Raw genomic sequence first — 20,745 nt, forward strand, 5'->3', positions numbered from 1 at the left:
TCTGAGTTCAAAGTTTATAGAAGACTGCATCATAAATCATACTGTATTACCGTATAGCTCTGCTTTTGCAACCATACAACTATAGTATGAATTTTCTGCTTGTTAGCTAAAACAAGTGACAAGGTTTATTGTGTTTTTTGTCTATTTTATGTGTGTATGTGTCTTTCTAATACAGTGAATCATCCTCATCACACTGAGTTGGCTTTGAAAGGTTCTGGGATTCCTGTCATGTTAACTTTTAATCCAGGACCAGTTATTAAGTTTATGGACTGTTTCTCGGGTGAACAAACACAAGTTCTGTGCACACTCAAAAATGAATCTGAGTGCCTTCCAGTAAAATTCAGTTTCCGCAAGACTGCTCACTTTAATATTTCTCCTGAAAAAGGAAAAATAAAAAAATGTTCTACAAAGGTAATTACCTCTTTCCCATAGATTATGTAGACAAACAGATTATTTTACTCTACATGGGTCAGTAGTAGATTTTTTTTTTTAAATTAAAATAGAATAGTTTCATTTCAGTAGCCATGATATTTAATATCAACCAAATGTATATTTTTTTTCCTGCTTTTGTAGAGTTGTTTAATGCTCTTACCTGTACTTCAGGAAGCAACAGGTATTATTTTAAATTTGGAAAAGATAATTGTAGTACTAAGGAAACTTGACGCAGGTTTTGCCTGGCTTTACTTTTTTTTGGAATTTTACTGACTTGAGCAGAGTAATTTAAGCTCAAACCTTTGTTAGGATTATTTTCATTTCCTTCCCTTAATCACAAATACCTGAGTAACGTATTTCTTTAATGGAGGAAGCTATGTTAATTTTAAGTTGAATATGGAGACATTTGTAATTTAACAAAACTCTAACTTGGGAAACAAGAGAACAATGTGGCTCAGAAATGAGATAGTAAGAATTTGTTGATGTTCTAATATGTAGCAACATATATGTTGCTAATCTAAGTGTAGCCATTGGCACATTTTTAAAGCACAGGGTTAAATACATACCTTTAGGAGTAACTGGGGAGGGAAGTAACTCAAATAGATAATTATATAACTTCTCTTTGCTTTTCTTTCCTTCATAATGTCTCATAACTTTTCTTTTACAGGATGTGATATTTTCATTTTCTCCGCATCAAATAGGAACATTTAAAGTGAAGCAAGTTGTTGATATCATTGGTACAGGACTAGAAAAAAATAATTTACAGGTTTCGAAGACAAAATCTTTTCACCAAATATACCTGAGCTTGATTGGTGTGTGCAAATCTAAGCCAAAAAACATTCTATTCAAAATTAATCCTGGTAAGATACTAAAAAGATAAGTGCTACGTGATAAAACATTTTTAGAAGTACGCTTTTAACATTTTTGTAGAGATTTTTTCACTTACTATTTTAGTTTTTTAAAAAAGTATTTTCTCCTTGGGAGTTGAGAGAATGCTCAAGTCTATAATGTATACCCAAAAAACTATGAAATAATGGCAAGAAAAATGGCTTGTATTTGAACAAAAATGGAACTCCTACAGCATAATTTTTCATCGTATGTTTATTTAACTTATTTTATACATCAGAAAATGAAGGTTTCAGTTTTCGACAGATGCCATTATACAGTGCTAATATGCTCAAGTTTTCAACAGAGAGAGGTAAAGCACAGGGGGAAAAAAAGTTAGATGGACAACAGGGTATTGTTTATTGGCTGTAAGTCACTACTGCCAGATGAATTTGCCAGTTAATACTGTCTGCTAGCTGGCTGTGTCCATTGATTCTTCCCATCCAATGAAGCCCATGACAGCCTAAAAATATTTCAGGTTATACAGTAATTGGCCTCTTGATAAATTTTTCCTCATGGTATCATGTTCCTAATTTGTTTGATGAACAACCACTCAACAGTAGATTTGACAAAGCCTGTCGCTGGATTTTAAAACCAGTCACGGAAAACTTATCTTTTTGTGGCATCAAATGTGCCATAGCATCTGCAGGTAGTACTAGTGCAACACCGCTGTACTGTATAGTGGTGCATCTGGTTTCTGTGTGTAGATAAATTAGAGGAGGGTAGCTGAATACTCCTTAACATACTACTGCCCACTTGAAGATGTGTTGATTAATGGAAAAACAGAAAGACAATATCCATTTTATTCAATGAACGTATTGAGGGGAAGTAAAAACAGGCAGTCATTGGATGAAACGTGGAGTCGCCTACAACACTGCTGTTCTTTCTACAAGTATCAGAGTGGTTGATAAACTACTGGACATTTTTGGTACTTTCAGGTAGGTATTTCATATCCAGGGCAATCAAGAATTGATGAGAAACTACAGTTTTAATAAATCCCAGAACTTCTGATGATTACTTGTATGAAATCCAGAATCTGTGTTTTTCATGTTTCAAAAGTACTATTAAGATATATTTCTGTGGATCAGCGTCTTAACGTTTTGGTTCATATTTTGAGTCCATATGAAATATGTGCTTATAATACATTTCCAAAGAGCTCTTGATTGTATATGTGTATATAGAGTCATAGAGTGGCTTGGGCTGGAAGGGACCTTACAGGTCATCCAATTTCAGCCACCCTGCCATGGGCAGGGACACCTCCCACCAGAGCAGGTTGTCCAAAGCCCCATCCAGCCTGGCCTTGAACGCATCCACGGATGGGGCATCCATAGCTTCTCTGGGCAACCTGTGCCAGGGCCTCGCCACCCTCTGAGTGAATAATTTCTTCCTTGCATCTAATCTAAAGCTACACTCTTTTAGCTTAACCCTGTTACCCCTTATCCTATCGCTATCTTCCCTGATAAAGAGTCCCTCCCCATCTTTCCTGAAAGCCCCCTCTAAGTACTGAAAGGCTGCTGTAAGGTCTCCCCACAACCTTCTCTTCCATAGGCTAAATAACCTAAACTTTCTCAGCCTGTTTTCATAGGAGAGGTGTTCTAGACCTCTGATCACGTTTGTGGCCGTACTCTGGAACCTCTCTGATGGGTTCAAGTCTCTCAGGCTGGGGGCCCTAGGCTGAATGCAGCACTCCCAGCAGCGTCTCAAGAGAGCAGCATAGAGGGGGAGAGTCACCTCCCTGGACCTTCTGGCCACGTTTCTTTTGATGCAGCCCAGGGTACGGTTGGCTTTCTGGGCTGCAGGTGTACATTGCTGGTCCATGCCGAGCTTTTTGTCTACCAGTACCCCTAAGTCCTTCTCTGCAGGGCTGCTCTCTATCCATTCATTGCCTAGCCTATATTCATGTTTGGGATTGTGCTAACCTAGGTGCAGGACCTTGCACTTGGCCTTGCTGCACTGCTTGAGTTTCATACAGGCTTGCCTACCAAGGTCCCTCTGGATGGTATCCCTTCACTCCAGTGTGTTGACTGCACTGCACAGCTTGGTGTCATCAGCAAAATTCCTGAGGGTGCACTCAATCCCCCTGTCCATGTCACCAACAAATTGTGCTGGTCCCAGTACTGACCCCTGAGGAACACCACTAGTTACTGATCTCTGCTTGGATGCTTGAGCTGTTGAGTGCAACCATCCAGCAACCTTGCCCACTGAGTGGTCCATCTGCCAAGTCCATGTCTGTCCTATTTAGAGATAGGGTTGCTGTGTGGGACAGTGTCAAAAGCTTTGCAGAAGTTGAGGTAAATGATGTCAGTTGCTTTTCCTTATCCACCAATGCTGTAACCCTGTCATAGGAATCCACCAAATTTGTCAGGCAAGATTTGGCCTTAGTGAAGCCATGTTGGCTGTCAGCAGTCACCTCCTTATTTTCCATGTGCCTTTACACAGTTTCCAGGAGGATGTGCACCATGATCTTGCCAGGCACAGAGGTGAGACTGACTGGCCTGTAGTTCCCTGGGTCATCTTTTTTTCCCCTCCTTTTTAAAGATGGGGAAATGTGTCCCCTTTTCTAGTCATTGAGAAGTTCACTGAGCTGCCCCAACATTTAAATATGGTGGACAGTGGCTTAGCAGCTTCATCTGCCAGTTCCCTCAAGTCCCTTGGATGCATCTCATGAGGTTCTTTAGATGGTCTTGCACTTGATCTTCTCCTGCAGTGGTGGTCTTTATTCTGCCAGACCCTACCTTTGGATTCTATGGCTTAGGTGGTGTGGCTAGAGCACTTGCTGTGAAGATTGAGGCAAAAAAGTTGAGTACTTCACCATTCTCTGTGTCAGTTGTGTATGTAAAATGTACGCTCATAAACACCTGCAGCATACACACATGCATATTTTTACATATATATATATTTTTTTTTTCAAATGGTAATGATCATCAGAGTTTAAACTTTATCAATATTTCTTGATTTCCTTCTCACATTCAATGCCCTTGGTGGCTGTCAGCTTTTCTAAATGCTGTTTTCTACCATTTATTCTCTTAGTGACCCCATTCTGCTCCAACTTGCAGGCTAATAAAGATGTTATGAAGAATATCTCTGTTATACAGGCTACTGATACCCATGTTTTGCTTTTAAGCTTCACTGAGGTGTGGGGGGAATGTGAAGTTTTTTAGATCCTTATATCAACAGACTATGTTTTTCCTGTTCACTTCTCCCAGTCTCTGTGGTTAAGTTTGTGTGCTTGCTTGTGTGTCTCCAACAGTTTGGACAACAGAAAATAGTTATTCTTGTAGCCATTTTAGACAAATTAGAGTTAAGGCTAAAGTAGATAGAACTACTGTGTTTAATGTATCAGTTTTCATGCGGGGAGGAAGGTGCAGTCCAATAATTTATTTATTTATTTTTAGTGCTGCTTTAAACGTGTATCTTTATATACAGAGAGGTGAGCAAACACAAGGACTTTTTGCTGTCATCATTTTCCTCTGTGATCTATATGTGCTTTTCTAAAATTTCAGTGAAAAATATTTGAGCTCTCTTTTAAGCTGTGGTTGCTTGGGAGTCTTTGTCAAAAACTTGCTTTTGCAGCCCTTGTGACAAGCTTTAGGACACTGCAGACAGTGTCGTCACAGTTGTGGCTCTAAGTGTGTGGTTGTGTGTACATGCAAGATAAAGTGCCCCAGCTGGACACAACAGAAGTGGTTTGGGCACCAGTATTTGTCTGACTATGGAAAGTTGTTGGCTCTTGTTATGGTCCTCGTGTCTGAGAAAAACAGTAGGATGGACGACTGATTGTTGGGTTGCTGGGTGAACCATTATAAATTATGAAATGTTTTGTCTGATATAGTACTTGAATTATATAAATATATAAATACTTATAGAATTTTGTTTCGAGAGGTCTGGTATAATTGTATGTAACATGTTTTATTTGAATTTTAAGGTATAACACCAATGATTTCCAATGCAACTGGACAATTTGTAGCTGATGGCACAGGACTGTGCACTGATATTGCACCTGTGGCAATACTTAAATCAACCCAAACACAAATCCATACTCACCAGATAAACAGAAATTGTAAGGGTGATGCATTTATAGCTTTTCCTAATGACCGCTCAGCCAGCATTAGGCCTAGCGAACGGAATAAAAAATACAGGTAACAAATTAAGCAAATATAATATTTAAAAATAATAATTTATATATACTGCACAGTAGATTAAGACTCATATGACAGCTTACTGTTTTTTTTCAGGCTGAAAGTTGTTTGAAATTCATTAACCTTGAACCTCTTGCACTTTTTTTTTTTTTTTTGGTGCGTTTGTGTGAAACTACAAATGTAGCTACTACAGTTTCAGTGTTTCATTTTTATGGTTGCCTTTACAACGTCAAATATTAATAATAAGCTGTGATAAAATGAATGTTTGGGGTGAAATATATATGTAGCAAAATCAATATATTTTAGTTCTAAGAAAACCCAGAATCATTTAATACAAATAATGAAACTGTGATTCTAAATATTTAGGACTATTTTTACGAAGACTGAGAGATATAATTACATAGATCCACAGTTTTCTTATACTGACTATGAACGACTGTTAAAAGAAGTACACAAGGAATACTATGCCAATTTCATTTCAAGTTTAAGGCAGCGTCGCTTGCAGAAAGATGTCACCAGGTAAGACTTTGTTTGAAGGATAAATAAATACTTGAGGCTTGTATGAAAAATATATATATACATGCAGAATAGATTTAGTGGTGCCAATCTTATGCCAAATTTTATCACATCCAGAAATGCTTATGGTCTTGCGATCTTCATTTATAAAGTATTCAAAACCAGTTTTGGTCAAATGTTGATTTAGACACTTAGAGATTACTTCCAGGGTAAAACTTATGTTCAGGGCCATGGAACTTGAAATAAAACCTAAGATGAACTTAAGATACCAGGTTTTAAGAAGAATTGCTTATGGCTCTTTGCAAAAAAGTGTTTATGGTTGTGTTGGAATCTTTTTTTTATATATAATAAATTGTATGTATTTCTAATCAATATGTCTAGCTCACCCATAGTGATGGGTTCAATATGTGAGTTATATTATAACTTGTGTAGTGTAACAGAGAGAAGATCAAAGGATTGTACTGGCATTCTAGCCTTAACTAACACAAATTTATGGAGTAAGAATCTGTTATATTTGCTTGGTATGTTGTGGAACAAACCTTGGAAAACTATAGTCTGGGAAAACTTTACATGACAGTTCTGATGCTTTTAATTTTATTAAAAAATAAATTTTATTAAAAAAATAGAAGCCTTTAAAACCTTCTAAGGCAAGAGAAGTAATACCTTAAGACTGGTAAGTCTCAAAACTCGTTATTTAAAAATGAATAGGGGCAGAGGGTTATTGCTGTAATTTCAGTTTTAAGTTGTTCTGTGTACATATGTCATGATTCAAACAAAGCCTGCAGAGATGGATGTATTGTTTTTTTTTCTGCATGCACAGGGTATATGGTTTTTTTGGAAGGCACTGGTATTGTGCTGTTTATATGACCATAACTTATACGACCATAACATATTCAAGGTGTGTTTCAAGAGGAGCAAGAACAGAAAGGCACATTTCACAATTACCAGATGAATTTATGGTTGTTATTGAAATCAGTATAATTTTCTAAATACTTGATATGAGACATCTGTGTAAGTTCTATGGAAGTTTAAAATTGTATGGTTGCAGGTGAAGTTGATTGGAGCTTAACCTTGAGCAAGAAAAGTTAATTGATCAGAAAATTAGGCTATAAGTGGTCCAGCTCAGACATACACATGTTAAAGGATCCTTTGTAATCTTGTCATTTGTTATCTTTTAAGTGTTTGACTTTACAACATCATTGTTCTTTAAGGTATATTCTAGACGGCATATAATTACATTCTGGTAGCCATAATGCTTGTAACACATTTAGCTAGGCAGCATCCACAAGCATGCAATGGTTGTTAGTCCTTGTCTAAACAATAAAATAAAAGATATAAAAGACTTTTAAATGCATTTATTACATTTTTTTTTCTAATGAAATATTCTCAGTTAAAGTATTATTTGTTCTATTAAATAATCTTAGGTAGTTTAATGTGTAGATAATAAAATGCTCAAAATTCTAGATTTCCCTATTCTTTTTTTTTTTCCCCTTGCCTACAGGCAGTTTTATATTTATAATAATTCTGTGAACATAGGCCTTAAACCTGCAGAAGGACTTGTGTCACCACAGATCTCAATCACAGATTTTCACAAGGAGGAGTTACAGTTCAAAATGCTTCCTTTAGACGAGAATTGCCTATTAACTAGTCAAAGACTGGCAGCAAGTGCTTCTAAATCTTCAATCAAAGAAGTAAGTTAAATGCTTCAGTAATAACGTAAGCATAAACTGTTTAACACATATATATGAAAAAAAAAAGAATAAAAATTTTGATTCTGTTCTGAGAAGATGTCTTGTGCTTATCCCAGATTTGGAGCGGGCTTCGTGTTATGCCATCTTCTACCCAAGAGAAGGAAGATTGTAGTCTAACTTTGACACCCAAACAGCTTCATCAAATACTAATTGGTAAGATTTTTACTTTGGTTACTAAACACATACAGTTGTTATAAAAGCACTTACTTGTTACACACAATGTATGTTCATAATTTTTCAACTTAAATAGAAAATTGATTAATTCAGTGGTAGCTTGATATATACATTAGTGTTTAACTGAAGCTTTGTACTCACCAGATGATAGGGAGATACGATTAGCGTGAAAGAAAAGTGTGAAAGGAGAGCTTTCTTTAAAGACCCGTTATGGTATGGCCCATTATGCAGAAATGTATGCTGCATAATATGAGGGCTGCTCATACTCTTATGGCTTGTATCGGGTAATATCTAGGTCAGCATTAATATCATCAACGTTTGTGGGAGCCTTCAGAATGTTTCTTCGAGATAATAGTGATGGCGCAATAGAGTAAAACTTCTTCAGGATCCTCCTTCAAAATAATTCCGGTGGAAAGCTCTGTGATGCGGAGTGCCTTCTAAAGTTTGTGAGGGGTTCATCTATTAACAACACGTTGGATTGTGGTGATTTCAACCCGGTGGGCAGCTAAACTGCACCGCATTGTTCTCCTACTCCCTCCTCTCCTCAAAGGAATACGGGGAGAAAATAACATGGAAAAGGGCTCAAGGGCAAGGATAAGGACAGGGAGATCGCTCACCAATTACTGTCACAGGCAAAACAGATTCAGCATAAAGCAGGTTAATATAATTTATTGCCAACTAATATCTGACTAGAGCAGTCTTTTTATTTCTCTTCTAGAAAACTAAAAGCAACTAAAAACAGTTTCCCCCAATAGACTCTATTCTGCCTCCTCCTCCTGGTCAGTGCAGGGGAAGGGGGAACGAAAGCTGTGGTCAGTCCAAAGCGCTTTGTCTCTCCTGCTCCCTCATTCTCAGACTCTTTCTCTGCTCCACTGTGGGGATGCTGCCCATGTCAAGAACTGCTCCAATAGGGGTCCATATCATGGGGTATAGTCCTTCAGGAGTGGACTGCTCTAGCATGGGTCCCCCACGGGTGGCGGCTCCCCCCAAATCCCCTGCTCCTGCGGGGGCTCTCCATGGGCCGCAGCCTCCTCCAGGCCGCATCCACCTGCTCCACGTGGGCTCCTCCACGGGGGGGCTGCAGCGTGGAGATCTGCTCCGTGTGGGACCCATGGGCTGCAGGGGGACAGCCTGCTCCACCAGGGGCCTCTCCCTGCACAGGCCGCAGGGGAACTGCTGCTGCCTGCCTGGAGCACCTCCTGCCCTCCTGCTGCACTCACCTTGGGGGCTGCAGGGCTGGGTCTCTCACAATTTCTGACCCCTCTCTCCCAGCTGCTGTTGCATGGTGTTTTTCCCCTTCCTTAACTCTGCTCTCCCAGAGGCCCACCCAGCGTCGCTCCCTGGCTCGGCTCCGGCCAGCAGCAGGTCCCTTTTGGAGCTGACTGGAGCTGGCTCTGCTCTGACATGGGGCAGCTGCTGGGCTCTGCTCACAGAGGCCCCTCCTGCACCCCCCTCACTACCAAAACATTGCCACATAAACCTAATATAGATATTAAAACAGGTCTGCTTTAAGGTCACAAGACCAGGTCATATTTTTTAGCTTCAAAATGAAAAATGTATTACCTTCTGGGTTGTCTTTTTAATTTTCAGTGAAGCTAGAACTTCAATATTCTAGCTGTGTATACTGATATATTTGGGGAAAAGTAAACCATAAATACCATAAAAATAACCATATAAATAGAAAAAGTACATACGGTTTTATAAAACGTTTGATTAGTGCAATAAGCACTGAAGTTTGCAGACCAGATAAAAATCAGTGATAGCAGTAAATACAGTAGAGAGATCATTTTGTCACCACAAAATTATATGTATTATGAAACCAAATTGTCACATATCAGGGAACAAATAAAAAGAAAATACTCATCATTAATTGTTGTTTGTCTAGCCAGTTAAATATCTGATTAATTAAAGAAAAAGATTTACTAATATTGCCTTTTGTCATTAACACTTCGCTTTTCCCATTTAAATAGCTGTCTAAGACTGAATTAACAAATAAATATTGGTGTTGACTTTTGGGTTGCAATAGGTAGGAAGATATATACTTCCAAATTTAAATATGATTTTTTTCCACCACAGGGTTGTTTTAGCTAAGTCAGTAAATTGGGGGACTAAAATGTTTTGATCAGAATTTTTTAGTAGTTGTGTTTCCTTAGTAGTTTAGTTAGTATGCTTCCTTTAGCAGTTATGTTTCCTTATGTTAATTTTTACCATTTAATGTTGAAGATCTTATTTCTTCTATGTTCCAGGTCCTTCTACTATGGACTTTGGTGATGTTTGTGTGTACTCTACAACTGCCAGAAAACTACATATCGTCAATAACTTGTTAGTCCATATATGGATACAAATTGAGATTGAAATAGATGAACTAGAGCAGACAAGTCCACTGTGTCAGGTGGTGCCTCCTCTTACAAAGACTTATATTCCAGTAGTCTTTGAGACAAACAAGCTTGGAATGTTTAAAAGGTAAGGTTTTTTATATTTATCTTGTTTTACATAATTAATTTGCAGTAGTAGAATAAAGAAAAAATGTGCGGCTATTTTAAACTTGGCGTAATTATACTTGGTGAACACTGATTTGTGGTAATATCAATAACATGCAGATTTACGTTGCAAAAAATTTCTATTATATTAATCTTTCTTTCTTTCTTTCTTTCTTTCTTTCTTGTCTGTTGTGGCAAAAGCATATATAACCACAGTGCCACCTGTATATCAGCAAAAATTGTGCTATTATACTTTATATGGTAGGAGAAACTTTATGAAAATACTGTGCTCTTTCTGTCAGTCTTGCATCTCTCTATCTGTGCTTGTATCTATTGATACACTTCCTTCTGGGTAAATTTATAGGCACACCATTTTCTATATCTCTGGTGTCAAGACAGAATTCTCATTTTACTAAAGCTTTTGTGAACAAACAGTATGAAGTTGATAATCCTATGGGATGATTTTCACCTTTCAGGTGGCTTAAGTTACATGCAAATCTATTACAGATAGCTTTTCTCTTGTCAGTCTGAACTGTGTTCATATTCAGTTGTTTCCTGTATTTTCTTCCTAATGATTCGATTTCACATAATTTTTTCTTTGACTACAGCATAATAAATCTAAAAATGCTATTGAGAAATATTTATTTTTATACTACAGATCTTTTACTTACACAATAAACAACAAACATCCGGGGCATGTGCTGGTCATTGCAAATGCAGTGTCTGTTGAACTTCAGTTGTCTGAAAGGGAACTGATTTTAAATCCTATTCCTGGCTACCTGGCAGAGACAGAATTTAGAACAACTGTCAGGGTATACAATACCAGAAACCATTCTGCTGAGTTTACTTGGAAACCTGTAACTACAGATAAGGGAACTGCATTTTCTATACAGCCAGCCAAAGGTATGCTATGCAAATACAGTATGTATTCATGTATCTTAAATGTCAATAACGTTAAATAAGACAAATGTCCAGGTGATTCTATAAACTCTTATCTGGTTCAGCATCAGTTTATCCCCAAAGTAGTACCAGATCAGAGCGTTAATACCAGAGCAGCATTCCCTATGTAAACCCTACTAGCATGTGCTAAGTCCAGTTTGTTGTTTCTGTGTCCAACAAGCAGCTCTCACGTAGCCATTTTTCTGAGCTCAAATTGCTGATATGTAAAAAGTGAGGCAGCCATTTAATGGCAGTTAGCAACATCACACTGCTCTTAAGGAGCTTTCCAAAAGTTCTGTATGAATAAAGCTGCTAGAATTTGATGTAGACAGTGTAAGTGACACAAATATAATTCAGCCTGGAATTAGTTTTACTTGCACTATGGATCGACATTTGTTAGAAGTGTGTGAGACATTTTTTCCCTTTGAAAGACAGTGTTCTGTAAGAGTATGTTGGAGCTTCTTTATTTAAAAAACTAACTGCTAACCGAGTTGGCTTTATTCAGTGCAAAAAAGATTTGGCTAGATGAGGAGCTTGGTGTGCACTGATTCTTGAGAAATAAGATATTTTGATTCTGAGTTTGGAATCAATTGCAAGCAAGAAAAAGCATATGCTCCTTCCCAGAAGTATTAGTCTACCAGAAGGGTTGTCTGTTCTTTTACAATTTTTGTTAAAGTTTAATATTTGGGTAATTTGAGGCCAAAAAAAATCAATGAACTTTGAATGTGTTTTACTGCAGGATGCTGATAAACTGATGTTGAGCAATTGACGTGAGAATTCAGTAACTAACCTTATTTAATTCATCATACTGTTCAACATCTTTGAAATGTAGGCTTTGTGTTCAATAATAGAAAGTCATTTGATTTTAATGTGCTTGTGTTATTTGTAATTATACAACATAATTTGATAATTGTAAATGTGTATGACTATAATAATTCTTCATGTTATTTAGGCTTTGTGGAGCCCTATAGAGACTTAGAGTGTGAAGTTGTTTGGCATCCAGGGTTCAACTCCCCAGAAGCAGGAGAATTCAACTTGTGTGTGCGTAAAGGAAACACAATTAAGTTGAAATGTTTTGCAAAGGTAACACATCATACAACAGGTTTAGAAAAGCAAATTTTTTTAACAAGCAATTTCTTAAATATGTTTCTTTGGTTGAGCATTCAAAAATTATTTTAATTTTATGTGGTTTCTCCTTGACGTATTTACAAAAAGAGTGTTGCTCCAAAGAAATGATGGAGAAGGCAAGACTGCCTTTGTCTTGGCTGTGGTTATATACTTCCTTTGGCACCACAACTGAGTGGTCTTTATATAAATGTAATTGTTCTTCTTGGCTTGCTTAGTATAGCTAAACAAAGGTTGAGAGGTGATATGATAGTTCTTTATATGTATGTTAAAGGGATACAAATCAAGGAGAAGAAAAATAGAAAGTTTTTTGAGTATGAATAGCTTCAGCATAACTACTGTGGATTGGCTGTAACATAATTTTGTCCTGTTATTTGAGCATGTTTTCTGCTATTTTGAAAATAAATGTTCTGGATAGTTTTCTGAACAGTGGCAAAGAGAATCTCAAATTATTTTAAGGTGGAATAGAATAAATTTATAGAAGGAATCCTATGACAAAATTAGAGATTTTCCAGAAATACGAAATTTGGTGAATCATTTGGTATGGAATGTTACGTGCCAGGAAGTGTGAATGAGAATGATTTAATTTTTTTTTTAACTATTCTGATGGCTGCATGCTCTGTATGTAAACATTTTGAACACAAATAAGACTTTCCCCCTTCCTTTTGATATGACTGGTAGCTTTTCATGGTAGCTTTTTCCTTTGAAACCTTGGAAATTGTCATAACTAAAATCAGGCTGTGTGCAAGTTAGAATATTGGCATTATTACTGCTATTAAAAAATTACTGCTATTAAAAAGTATCTTGTCCTGCTCACACATCTGAGATGAAAAAAAACCATGGAGCTTGTGGTATTAAAATTAATTAAAATATTTTTATTTATCTTTAAATTAACTTAGAAATGTATTTGAGTTTGAATCTATTAACTTTGAATCTAGATAAATTCATTATATTGTTTAAATATTGTCACATTTGTAAAATGTATATTTTTCTGTTTAAATAATTCTAATGTATACATTTCCAGAGGTATGTTAGCTTATTATGTAATGAAAAGAAAATAAGGCTGATTATTTATTTATACTTAGTAATATGTTATTTGGTTTGCTTGTTTTTGCTTTCTCTTCTTTTTTGACAGCTTGGTACCACGAAAGTTCAGTTTATAGAACAAAGGATACCGTTCAGTCATTGTCCAATGGGTTTATCTACTTGTAAGACAGCCATTCTTCAAAACACAGGATACAATCATGCCTACTTCCAAGTAAACTAAAATTATTTTTAGTATGTTTAATTACTTGGGGGTGGAGAGGAGGAAGGAGTTCATTTTATCAGATCGTGTTACAGCTTTGTATTCTCAGTTACTAGATAGAACTGCTTCAGTTTTTGTCTAGTTTTCAGATGAAAAAAGATTTATATGAAGAGGAATTCTGTCCCTATGTGTCTGTCTATCCACCAATCCAAACCTGACAAAGTGATAGTGTCTCACAAAGAGATAAAAACTCCTTGAAAAGATTTTAGAAGCTGCATGAAAACCATAGGTGAAAGAAGAATCCCATATTGGTGTACCCTATAAAAAGGCATTTACACCTTGGATGTTTTTGTATTGAGAAAGTGAACTGGCTGGTCATCTTATTCTCATACTGGCTGCCCAGTCAATGCATGCGTAGACTCAGACCAGTCACAGCAAATGTGATTATTTTGCTAGCTTAACAACTAAGAGCATGGTAGGCTGTAATGTGAATTGGGTAAGAGGTGAGCTGGAGCAGGTAAACACATAAGCCGTGAATTAGTAGTAAACCTAACCTCATTAGTTCTGATCACAGAATAATTTGCTATACTTATATAGTGACATAGAATTGTTCCGATTAAAATCCTCAGAACTGTTATTCATACTTTATTTTGGTACTATGTGATTGTTTTATTTGGATTTGTAATTTGTTTATTATGTGTTATAAAGGTTCACCTTGTAAGAATATAAAATCTTTGTGATAGATATAGTAATGTATTTTTTTAGCAGTGATTTTTTTCCCCAATACTATTAATAATACGTTTGTGTTTGAAGGTCCTTCATTCAAATCCACTGCCTGGAATGTTGATCACCCCTCATGACGGGGTGGTACCTGTGGGAGGCCATGCTGAGCTCAAAATCCTTTTTACTCCAAATGCAAAAATGAGTTTTGATACAAGAGTGGAGGTATTCAAAACTGAATGAGTTTTGGCTTTTGAGTGTTATGTTCCATGTTTGTATGTGGAGATGTTTGAATGTTGAGATGTGTGTGCATCTGAGCATCTTTTGAATTTTATCTGAAGTGTTCTAATACTTAAAAAAAATGTTTTCTTACAGCTGTTGATAGCTAGTAAGCCATTCTGTTATTCTGGTCTCAGTACTGCTCTGAAGTACTAAACAGCCTCTCAGTTGAGATGATTCATAGCATACTGTTGGCAAGCTGCTGAAACTAACATCTCCTTGTTTTCATAAGATCACGTAGACATATGCACAGTTTTTGTGTTTTATTGAGTAGCAGGACTGAAATACTGCAGTGTTTTTCATTTCTTGACTACTTCTCATGAACATTACAAAAAGGTTATCTTGGAGATGAATTTACCAGTAAACTTGGTCTGATAATAGGAGTGCAGTAAAGATCTAATCCTACTTTGTTTTCTGCATGCCTGCTTCGTCGGCTTGTCTTTGGTCAGATAAGTGGGAAGAAAAAAGGGATTCTGTTATGAAGCTGATCTTTGCTACCTTTTCCGATTCTAATCTTGGATTCTTTGTCGTCTTTGGCTGCATACATTATGCTCACTAAACCTACTAGTCATTCTTCTTCCCACTTCTAACAAACACTGCTTAAAACATCTACTTTGTGCCAGCAGCTCCCTCAAGCAATTTGTCTTCAGGTATACTTTCCAGTCCTCACAGCTGCTAAATAGATGTAACTCATCCACTTAGCTTTCTTTTGCTAGAGGAAACTTCATTCTAATGATACAACCCTGTGCAGCATTATTTTTGTCTGCAGAAGAATGGTCTTTCCTGAAACTTTATTGACAACTATGACTATCCAGATATGGTATACCACAAAGGCACTATTGGTTCTTATATACCTTTTTTTTTTCTTTTTCACTTTCTCATTTAATTTTGACAGATTTGATGATATTGTTATGTTCAGATGATCTTGTCAACAATCACACTGTTCTCCATTAACTTAGGTAGCAGTGCGAAATTCGAGAGTACTAGTACTCAGGATTGTTGGATTTGTAGAGACCCCTGAAATAAAGATTGATGTGGTAAGTATGAAGGAATTGTAGCAACGGGTAAGATTAGTAGTTTTTTGCTTTATCTTGATGTCAAAGTGGCTAATTCCTTCTTCATGTTTTCCTTTTTTTTTTTCTGTACTAACTTCCTGAGAAAATCATCACAGAGAAGAACTTGGGAACAGAAATTAAAAAAAATAAATGTATATATGAAAGTTTCACTAAATGATAACAGCTTTAACCTTTGAACTTGAACACCTGTAAAAAAAAAAAAAAAAAAAAAAAAAACACCACTAAAAAGGGATTTCTTTAAGGTAGTAATAGAGAAAAGTATAGGACAGGGAAAAGTGAATCCACTGATCTGTTTACTGAATGAGGAGAACTTTCCTGATGGTGTAAGTAGACTTCGTTGCATTTGATGTCTTGGAAAGAATTTAAAGATAAGAGTTAGGCAAGACAATTAATTAATTGAGATGGCTGCCTAATATATTATAAATTCTGAGTCATTGAACAATTATATTTTTCACATGCTGTTCATTTACAAAGTTGACTTCACACGGGTTTGACCTCATTTTTTTTTCTTTAAACTTACAGGAACTATTTGACTTTGGTGGTGTTTATGTTGATTCTACAAAATCAATTCCATTTTTGCTTCAGAACAAAGGACAGGCACGTACCAGAGTGGAGTTTGATTTTTTCAAGTATAAGGATTTTAAATTGAGTGCTAAAGACCATTCAGGTATTTGCTTTGGTATATCAGCTTTCATTACATAAAGAATAGGGTAATGCTAAGAGAAAATCTGTCAGACTATTTCTGGTATACAATTTTTCTGATTAACAGAAAACCTAAGATGATTATTTTAAAACTGCTGCTTAATATAATTTAAAATGAGACCGTTTATTCTGCCTATAAAATGATGCTTGCCAAAAAAAAAAAAAAAAAAAAAAGCACTTGGAAAATGACAGTTTGCCTGTAGATTTCTGTTTTTTTTTTTTTTTTTTTTTTTTTTTGCCTGTAGTTGCAAAGGCATATAAAAATGTCTGAGCACCCTCTCACCAGTTAAAACAAACAATAAGAATAAACAAAAAGTCAACCCAAAAGCACAACTATACTTATTTCCTGTTCATGGACTTTTATCCACTGTTTTGACAACATTTACTCTTAAGTTAATTCAACATCACTATAAAGGTCTGGACTTTTTTTTTTTTTTTCCTCTAACAGTGCCTTAATCACAAGACCTCTGTTTTACATGATTTACATGATTTACAAGTTAGAATGACATTGGGGTAATGTGTGGAATTCAGTTGTTATTCTTTGTTTCTTGATAGGACTGCAGTTTCCTATTCTTCATTCATTGTTGCTCATCCCTTTTCTAATTCAGTCCTGGTACCACCTTTGCTGTATTTAAACAACTTCATTAATGAGAGAATTTATGTTCTTATGGCCTCTTGTCCCTGAAAGCTTGGGAAATCAATACTTTTTCTTGTGCAAGCCAATATTGTAATGTTTAGTTGTCCTTATGTAGAACTGTATGTGGATGATCACAACAAATGATCTGATGAGAACAGAGGGTTTTTCTTCCACATGGTAGATTTCAAAGGGAAAGTGGGTGCCCCTAGTTGATCATCTTAACTTGGAAGAAGACTGCAAGACTGTCTACAACAGGCAGCTAGCCAGCTTGGGAATTGACTCATTGCACATGATTTCTAGATCAGAGTTTGTGCTTGGAACAAGTAATGGGGTATTCAGTCAGGTCAGGTACTGTTCAAATGGTGTGCCTCTAGGATGAATAATCCCTCAAAGGAGTTTTACATTAAGTATTGGAAACCCATGCTTCTGCCTATGTCTTAAAATTGGGCCTGAAAGCCTGCTAAATTAAGGAAGCCTTACTGGTAAACTTCTGTAGTGCAGATTATGCCTAAGAGTTATTTAGAAAACAAAGTTTTTTTTTTTTTTTCCCTCTGGAGGGGGACTCTTTATTAGGGATTGTATTGATAGGACAAGGAGTAATGGTTTTAAACTAAAAGAGGGTAGATTAGATATGTAGATATTTATTTTAGATTTATATTTAGATATTTATTTTAGATATGTGGAAGAAGTTCTTTACTATGAGGGTGGTAATGCACTGGAACAAGTTGCCCACAGAAGTTGGTAACTCTGGAAGTGTTCAAGGCCAAGCTGGATGGGGCTTTGAGCACCCTACTCTGGTGGGAGGTGTCCCTGCCCATGTCAGGGGGTTGGAACCAGGTGATCTTTAATGTCCCCTCCAACCCAAACCATTCTATGATTCTAAGATTCCATTTTTTCCCCTGTGGTATGAGTTTTTTGTTATTTAGTTAACTATTTTTGCCTGATGCTTTTCTTCAAAGATAAATTAATTCTTTTTTTTTTCTTTCCTTTCAAATATTCCCCAAATCAATGACTTTAATGAAGGTAGTTGGTGATTAACACTTCTCAAAATTACATCCAGAATGCTTATGAGAAATATTATATTCATTCATAACTAGATGAGAAATATTTACCATGTATATACCTGTGTTGGTAATCACTTTCAATTACTGCAATTATTACAAAATTGATATTTAGTGTAATGACATCTCTAACTTGATTCTGAATTTTGCTTGACAGTGGTTGAAAGCTGTTCTTCAGAGCCCTATTTGTATTCAGTTGACTTAGAGGGAAAGTCATCTTTGCAGTGCTCGTTGTCCTTCATGCCAAAAGAGGTAGGCTGATGGGGCACTGGTGATTAAGCTAAATTAAACTGGCACTCTGTAATATTTCTACAATGAGAGAATATAGACATTCTAGATGTACATTTTAGTGTGTGCAATAGTTTTGTAACAGTAATCTCATTCTTAAGAAAACAAGTTTTGAAATAACTTATACTACTTTTGTTTCTTTTCCTTTAAAGTATGCACACAAAGACAACACACTTTTCCAATGACTTCAAAATGGAGAACAAATACATTTAAATCCTTACCACACATTCATTAAGTCATTCACCAATTGGTGGCTGTTTTCTATTTGCAGCAGTTTATGGTTTAACTCTCAGATGACCTCAAGGGACTACAAAAGTAGAGGAGTTTTGTGTGTCATAAAGATCAGCAAAGTTGCTTTCTAATGGAGCTATATGAGGGAAATAAATTGAAGATATCAGACTATGGGTTAGTTTTACATCAGGAACATTGCATTTTATTGGTGGTACACATCAATAGGCAGCACTATAGTAAATTTTAAGTCAACCTATTGAGCAACATTTTTTAAGTGGAGGGTTTGGGGATTTTCATATATATGGAGAACAATGAACAGCAACAAAACTTAGTCTTTGATATTATAAACCTCTTTCAGAACAAACAACTGGTTACAGCACAAAAACCTGTTCCATTAGGTTCATTTTTACCTTAAAAAAATGAATTTCAGAGACAATGCATCTTGGAAGGGTCAACAATGTTCTTTTCTCCCTTGTTCCTACTGTCCCTCCTTCCTAACTAGGATTTTATTGTTTGAATAGAAGTCAAGTTCTCTGTTCCAAGCATCATTCAAATAAATACTTGCATATTACAGCCTTCATCTGTTAACACTATGGTTTTCTTTTTCTTATTACTTTCAGCTTAGATTTTGTGTGCACAGGTAAACCATTGCAAAATAAATAACTGGTGGCGTAAATTTATAGTATGCTTGCTACCCTGAATTTTTCCTGACAGAGGATGAGTTAATATATTCATCAAAAATGAATTATTTAAGATTGAATTAATTTCCTCCAGTAGCATAGCAGGCCTTAAGGTTAGATGAGAAGCAGTAGATGTCATATCTTTATAAGTATCTTGACATTGTCTGGTGCAGTATTCACATACGCAAGGAAGGCAGGTGTTGACTGGATACAGTGCTAGGAAGGTATGCTAAATTGTACACAGAATATCACCAGTGACCTACTGTCAAACTGAAGAGAAGCTCAGTAAGGAAAATGTTGACATTTTCGTTTAGGTATGAAGGATCAAGAATAGAAATTTGTGTATACAATTTGTGTATCTCTAAACTACATTCATATTGACGGGAGCCATAACCTAGTATCTGACAGCTCTTTTCCTGCTTATGGCATGGGGTTTCTCTGGTGATAGTGCTGCTGTACAAACTGATCCTTTATTCTTCATTGTAGTAGAAAGCAGTGTAGAAGGAGGCCAATCATCCCCTTCCAGACTAGTGAAATATCAACTCTAAAATTGTAAATGAACCCCATCCCCTCCAAACTATCAAAATAAGGATTTTATGTGACTCCCAGTACCCTATTCCCCCCTGCTGCGATTAAGCTATTTTACTGTTTTCTTTCCTTGCCAAGTGTAAGGATGGATTAAGAATAGATATGTTGCTTCTAACACTGCTGTACATTCAAATGATTAAACATGCAGAATCGTCTACTGTCTCGGAAGTCTTCTGAACCACTTATTTAGTTAATTTCACTTGTAGTCTGAGCATTACTGATGGTTATTGACAAGGATCTCCAACTGTCATTTGATGCTGGTGATAAGGTAACCTAACTGAAGACAAGGCTATATCAATTTGCAATCTGCTCTAATGATATAATTTTGGAAAAAAAATCTTATATTTAACTGGGTCTGTTTTCAGACAGCTCTTTTTAAAAAAATAAGTCACTGTCAAATATATTGCATCTGTTGATTATAGTTTTTCTCTGTAATATCTTTTTTTAATTTTTCAAACTTTGAGTGCTTTTCCAGTCTTGAGCAGCATAGTTTTGTTTTGTTTTGTTTTCAAGCAGAACAACTTCATTCAGAAGTAAGGGAATAAAGAACTTCAAAAAGGAAACTTCCCTGGGGTGCCTCATGCCTCATAACCAATTAATAAGCCCTGCTCTCACAAATTTTATTTATTTCCATTTCCCCTTCTCTCCATGTGCTCACATCTTTTCTCTGTCTCTACCCTGTGCTAGGTAGGCTCAGTGCGCAGACAGTGCTTCCATTCTGCTGCAAGTATATTATTGCTTGCCTGGCAGGAGGCAGCTTACTGATTACCAGGCAAGACATGCCCAAATACACTTA

General features: G+C 36.3%; 1 protein-coding gene across 1 annotated transcript in view; it reads left to right on the top strand.

Annotated features, from left to right (window-relative positions):
• Positions 1–20,745, top strand: part of CFAP47 (cilia and flagella associated protein 47) — a 308,902-nt gene that overhangs the window by 21,546 nt on the left and 266,611 nt on the right. The window contains 14 exon segments of the mRNA XM_050712219.1: positions 176–411; positions 1,100–1,292; positions 5,243–5,456; positions 5,823–5,975; positions 7,474–7,663; positions 7,780–7,876; positions 10,144–10,360; positions 11,036–11,280; positions 12,269–12,399; positions 13,577–13,699; positions 14,501–14,632; positions 15,646–15,723; positions 16,285–16,429; positions 18,320–18,414. Coding sequence (XP_050568176.1) covers positions 176–411; positions 1,100–1,292; positions 5,243–5,456; positions 5,823–5,975; positions 7,474–7,663; positions 7,780–7,876; positions 10,144–10,360; positions 11,036–11,280; positions 12,269–12,399; positions 13,577–13,699; positions 14,501–14,632; positions 15,646–15,723; positions 16,285–16,429; positions 18,320–18,414 — 2,249 coding nt within the window.

The sequence above is a fragment of the Cygnus atratus genome, chromosome 1 (assembly GCF_013377495.2).
Source record: "Cygnus atratus isolate AKBS03 ecotype Queensland, Australia chromosome 1, CAtr_DNAZoo_HiC_assembly, whole genome shotgun sequence".
Taxonomy (NCBI): Eukaryota; Metazoa; Chordata; class Aves; order Anseriformes; family Anatidae; genus Cygnus; species Cygnus atratus.